This window comes from Charadrius vociferus, unplaced genomic scaffold (genome assembly GCF_000708025.1).
Source record: "Charadrius vociferus isolate BGI_N301 unplaced genomic scaffold, ASM70802v2 scaffold321, whole genome shotgun sequence".
NCBI lineage: Eukaryota > Metazoa > Chordata > Aves > Charadriiformes > Charadriidae > Charadrius > Charadrius vociferus.
Genome location: NW_009646934.1, coordinates 1,304,604 through 1,310,593, shown reverse-complemented (window position 1 = coordinate 1,310,593; position 5,990 = coordinate 1,304,604). Strand labels below are relative to the sequence as shown.

General features: G+C 52.0%; 1 protein-coding gene across 1 annotated transcript in view; it reads right to left on the bottom strand.

Moving 5' to 3' along the window:
* Positions 1-493: 493 nt before the first annotated feature.
* The window catches only part of SLC16A6 (solute carrier family 16, member 6), a 10,543-nt gene continuing 5,046 nt past the window's right edge, over positions 494-5,990 (bottom strand). The window contains exons 2-6 of the mRNA XM_009894769.1: positions 5,092-5,339; positions 4,320-4,463; positions 3,416-3,544; positions 1,358-2,179; positions 494-735 (exon numbers count right to left, since the gene is read on the bottom strand). Coding sequence (XP_009893071.1) covers positions 494-735; positions 1,358-2,179; positions 3,416-3,544; positions 4,320-4,463; positions 5,092-5,326 — 1,572 coding nt within the window. The 5' untranslated portion in view covers positions 5,327-5,339. The remainder of the gene's footprint in view (positions 736-1,357; positions 2,180-3,415; positions 3,545-4,319; positions 4,464-5,091; positions 5,340-5,990) is intronic.

Here is a 5,990-nt window from a genome sequence, read left to right as displayed (position 1 = left end):
GCTATCTAGCCTAGCCCCCTCCTCAAATCGAAAACATGAGTCTGTTCTTCCAGAAGAAGATTCAGTTGGCTACTGGTGGTGTATGAAGTGCTCATCTCCAGTTTGTATCATCAGTTTCTCGACTGCGTGGAATTTGCGGTAGGGGATGGGTGAGGACTGCCAGAGGCTGAGCTGCTTCTGCTGTTGCTGCTCTCAGTTCTTCTGGGATCAGTCGAACCTTTACCTATGCTCGTTATCAGGAAAGCAGGAGTGCGCATCACATCTTCATGCTAGACAGAAGTTACTCTTATGTGGCTATCGGTATTTTCTATGGAGCTTTCCATTGTTGGTTAAAAAAAGTTCTTTCTAATAATAAAAAAAGTTGTTGGTAGCAACTGTTCACATTTAAAATTTCACATTCCCTTCAGAATGTAGTTTTAAAACGTGGAGCAGAGCTGACATTTTCCCCCCCAGTCTTGCGCTGAGGACGCTAGATTGAGAAGGAACAGGGCTTTTATGCCACGCCATCACAGCCTTTTCCTGAATTTTCTGCTTTTCCAATATCCATTTCAATAAAGTCATCTGGCAAGTCTGGTACGACCTCCGCCGCGCTCTCCTCTGCGCACTGCTGCTGGTGGTGGCACAGCCCAGCCTTGCACGGTCTCACCAGGGAGAGAAACACGGCGCCCAGGACCATGCCAGCAGCACAGGAGTAAAAGGCTGAGCTGTAGTTCTGTGTTGTATCCACCAAGACACCTACGGAAAACACATTTACAGCAGTTAGCCACAACCGACTCCCTCTCCCTTCCCCATCCATCCCTCCCTCCTACGGGATTTTTAGTCTGGGTACCACCGCATCACATCATTTGCGATCAAAAGATTCTCAATGGCAAACAGACACTACTTTAAAGCGAAAGCATTGTGTTCAGGGACACGTAGTGTTGTCTTCAGGCAAATCAGAAACATTTTGGGTGCTGCAGGGACACTAAACCTTGAGAGGAACCAGGCATCTATTTACGATGACAGAGACTTCACCTTTCTGCAGGGTATGGTAGAAACACACGCACGGTGAAAACGATGCGTTTCTGCCCTTCGCTAGAGCCTGAAGCGATGCCAGCGTTCGGTTTCCAGCAGGAGCAGAGTAGCACTGCAGTATTTCCCTTCACTCTGAGGTTCCTCGGTGGAGACTGCCTCATCGGTGGGACTCGGCAGAGCTGCATTGCAGCACTCTTCTGGCTCCGAGAGCCTCCTAATACTAGTTGCAGGGCTTTTAGGGTAGTACCACAATTAGCGCTGCCAGAACACTTTCTAGACAGAGATCAGCACCAACAGCTGTCAAACATACCAAAAAAAAGTAAGATGAAAGTTTTAGCATTACCTGCAAGGGGTGGTCCGGCCAACCCAGCTAAGCTTTGAATGAAGACGTAGACTCCAGCTGCAGAAGACATCTTTGCGATGCCAACCACGTCATCTTCTGCCAGGAGGGGAATATGGGTGCCCGCTACCGTCCCCAGCATGAACCCAAAAAAGATGCTACATGTCATCAAGCCCCAGAATTCAGAGGCAAAAGGGAAGGCAAACAACGCTACAGACAGCAGAACGACGCAGATGAGTTCGATGTAGATCTTGCGGATTGGCTTTTTGTTGAGAACCCAGCCAGCTGAAATTCTTCCAAAGACCTCCGCGATGGCCATGGCGGACAGTATGTATGCAGAGTGGTCTTTGCCGATGCCGAGGCTGAGGCTCAGGGGAATGATGTAGAGGGAGGGAGCGAAGAAGCCCAGGGTAGCGAACAGGCCAAAGAATGCATAACAGATAAAGCTATAGTCTCTCATCACAGAAAAGTCCAGTAGTTTGGTTTTTGGTTCTGGAGGGGTGCTGTTATTGTCAACAAGTATCTGTACGTGTTCCTTTGGTTCTTCGCTTTTCGGCTCTGCTTTGGTTTTTCCAGGCACATTGCTGGGTGAGGTAGTTATTTCTACTCCTGAGTCTATGGACTCTATTGAGGTGCGTGTTTGCTCATTTTCAAGCATGTACTTTGTCTCCGTGGGCTCTTCGGGAGGCTGCGCTTTCACTTCTTCTTGCTCTTTGATGATAATGGGTCGCAGCAGCGATCCGCAGATGACAATGCTCAGCTGTAGCACCCCGACAGAAAGCAGGCTGTATCTCCAGCCAATCTGCTCCTTCAAAGCAGTAATTGCTGAGGGAAGAGGGCAGAAGAAGGAGAAAGTTTAACTAGAAAAGCCTGTGGTTCCACCAAGGAGCTGTTTGAATTTACAGCTGGGGAAGTAACTGAAGCTTCTCCACTGGAGGGTCCCGTGCCCCTCAGCTCTTGCAGAGGCTGAGCAGGGGTCCCTCCTGTCCGTCCTGCCCAGGGCCACCCAGGGGTCTGGCACCCACACTTGTGCCATCAGCTGCAGCAGATGAGCTAGAAGTTGCAGTTAACATCTGGCTAGCAGAAGCTATCCTCTAGGTAGCCGCTCTTGAGGTCCCAGAGAGTCTGGGATTCACAAGAGTCACAAAATGGTTTGAAAGGACCTTGGAGATCATCTAGTTCGAACCCCCTGCCCTGGGCAGGGACACCTCCCACCAGCCCAGGTTGCTCCAAGCCCCATCCAACCTGGCCTTGAACACCTCCAGGGATGGAGCTTCCACAACTTCTTTGGGCAACCTGTTTCCAGTGCCTCACCTCCCTCAGAGTGAAAAATTTCTTCCTAATATCTCATCTAAGTCTCCCTTCTTCCAGTTTGAAGGACGAAGGTGGTGTTATTTTTAGTGAACGGGAGCAAACTCAACATTTGAGTTTCCTCTCTGAGCTGACCCCACCCTGAAACCAGCTACTAGAGGAAGTCTCTCAGCTCTACTCAAAGGTGCATGTCACCGCTTAATTACAAGCCTTCGTTTGCAATCAAAGCAGCTTCGCAGCGGGTATTGGCTGAAAGCAAACCTGCCCAGCAGGAGACCACCTGCACTGCAGGGGACAGGAACACGCTGCCCAGGGACAGGTCCCCAAAAAGGCCGGAGGGGTTTGGCAGCCCGTGCTAAGCACGAGCCCACTAACCTTTAGGAGCAGTTATGTGTACTGCATGTGCGTTTTAAATAGCTGAAGTTTCTCGGTCTTATTTTTAGCCTGCTAGATCTATATAGGGAACCCGGCGGGCTGCGTATCGCCGAGGCATGTCCCGCTCTGGCAGGCGATGCTGGGAGAGCTCAGGCATCGTTAGACCAGTCTCTAGGATTACTTGTAACCCTGCCTGCAGGGCAGGAGTGCCATGGGCACGTGAGCAACCACTTGTGGGCTTTAGCAACTATGGGGAAGGTCCACGAGCACCCGGGTATCCATAGCCTTTGGCTCCCCATTCGCTTGGGAAAAGCATCGGAGCGGCGCTGCGCTTTAGGCATGCACGTATGGACTCACAGTATTCGGGCACCGTACCTGGTGCGAAGGAGAAGACAGCAAAACATTCCCCTGTGGATGCCACTGCTGTGACCAGCGAACGTCTTTTGTCAAAATACTGTGATAAAATGGTGACAGTCGGGAGGAAAGAGAGGCAGTATCCGAGGCCTGTGAATAAATGCCAAAAATTGCCATAACAACAAGTAAGGGAGGGGGAAACACCGATGCGAGAACACGTTAAGTCAGCTTTCCCGGTGGTGAGATTACAGTATCATTTCGGCCAACTCAGCAAGTCACCCTGGAAGAAAACCATTGGGGAAACCAGAATGTTATTTTTTTTAAATTGGAGGGAGAGAAAGAAAAAAAAAAAAAGAAAAAACAAAACCAAGAGACCCAACCTCCCAAACCTGCTAGATAACGCCTTCCGTTCCCCAACAGCCAGTGGGGTCCACTTTGAGGACCTCATCTGCTTAAAGAGTTTGAGCCTGTAGCAATTGCTCCCCTAAGCGAGGCAAGCTCCCAGCCACGGATGTGAGCGGGACACCCAGGCCAGACTGGAGAGGTGGAAAAGTATCGGAGAAAAAAAAAAAAAAAAAAAAAAAAAGAAGAGATAGAGGGAGAGGTTAAAGGATTTGACCCCGTGAACAGCTTTCATCTCCCCAGCGATCCCAGTCAATCGGAAGCAATCAGTACAGCTGCATTAGCATAGTGGTCCGCAGGACCGAGTCCCAAGGTGGTCCCAGGGTGACACGGGGCAGAAAGCCAAGCCTCCAGCCCAGGGCATCACCTCTCCTTGGAGGGTGAGGTCAGCTCAGAAGGGGCAGCAGCGGTCCTCAAGCAATCCCAATGTCATGGGGAGCACTGCTCCCGACCAGAGCCACACTTGCGGAAAGCCACAGGAGCAAGCAAAGCCTTTGGAAGGTACAGGAATAGGACGACTCACCAGAGATGACACCGATGGTGACATACATGTCCACAACATTACGGGCAAAGGAGGCGGTGACCATGCCAGTGCTGATCAGCACCCCTCCGGCCATCACCACGAAGCGGTGACCGAAGCGATTGCTGAGGACGGTTGACAGAGGAGCTGGATGGGTGGGAGAGGAAGAGAGCCGTTGTCAACACCCAAGTCAGCAACTTCACCAGCTACCATCTCCTTCAGAGGCTCTTCTCGTACCCTTGCCCAGGTCCCCGTGACATGCCACCTCCCCTGCCAGTTGGCCTCATGCAGGAGAGCATCACCCCAGAGCCATCCGTGGAGCGCTACACAGCTCAGAGCATTTAGGATGTGCTATAAAAAACCAAAATTATCAGAAGAGATTAAGACGTGTGCATGGCAGCCCAGGACAAACCTGCAGCAGCATCCACAGACACCAGTGGGTTTCAGGGAGGCTCAAATTATTTCTAATCCTTTTTCACTCCAGGGTTAGGTTTCAAAACTCATCTTCACCCCTTGCTGACGAGGCCAGGCCAGGCTCAGTGACATGGACCACGTCCCCATACCACGCAGAAGGGCATGGACTGTGGCTCAAAGGGACTGCTGGGCTGAGACAGACATTTCTTGGTATTTCAGGAGCACGTAGCCTCTGGGATTTATGGCTGTCATTTATAATGGAGCCATTAGAGACACACAAGTCACAGGTACCAGGTCTTCATATGCTGAGTCAGCAATACGCCTGCCCCTTGCACTCGCGCTGAACGCCTGCTGCTCTTACCTGTGAAGGTCTGTACAAACACACATATGGATATGATCCAGGATATTCTGCTGTTGGTTTCGTCAAAGCTTTCCATCAAGTCGTTAAAGAAGACACCAAATGATTTTATAATGCCATATGTTAGGGCTTCTACAAAGAAGAAAGCAAATGCAATTGTCCAACCCCATCCTCCGTCAGGCACTTTAGTATAGACATTTGGAGCGGTGCACGGCATTTTTACAGCCTTGACAGTCATTTTTGATCTGGAAAAAAGGGGAGAAAGAGCCAGGCATCAGTTTAAGGTGAATTTTGCTGGAAACAGCACAGCCTAGCAGCTGCGACATCCCTCCGGCACCGCTAGCCGGTCCCAGTGCTGCCGAGGGATGAAATGCAGGAGTTGGGCTGAAGTTTCTGCCTTTGTCACCCCACGGGCTCGTTTCTGCTGGTGCCCTTTGAGCCCCAGGCCAGAAACTCTCCGCTCAGCACCCGGGTGAGCCGTTCCCATCAGCAAAACCCAGCGCCCGGGAGCCGTCATCTGTATTTTGGTGTGTGTGGGTGGATGGATGCAGTTCGTGAAAGATCCACCGCGGGCTGGTGGAACCGCAGGAACTCCCCAGGAGCACCCGTCCTCCCCGCCGCACCCTCCTGCCTGGCCCCGGGGTGGCCGGTGACACCCTGGTGTCACCCATTTGCTGCAGGGTCAGTCAATGACACAACCCACCATCGCACCCTGCAGCATCCTAAACCCACCAAGCGGCTGCCGGCCCTCAGGGTGAGGGTAACTCCTCGGGAGCCTGCCCGTTCCCCAAAATGGCTGCTCCAGGGCTGCCAGCCCCAGCTGTGGCCTGACAACAGGGGGTGGGGACACCCCCACTGCCATCAGCTCCCCGTGCTGTCCCCTGCAGCCCTCGGGGCCACCG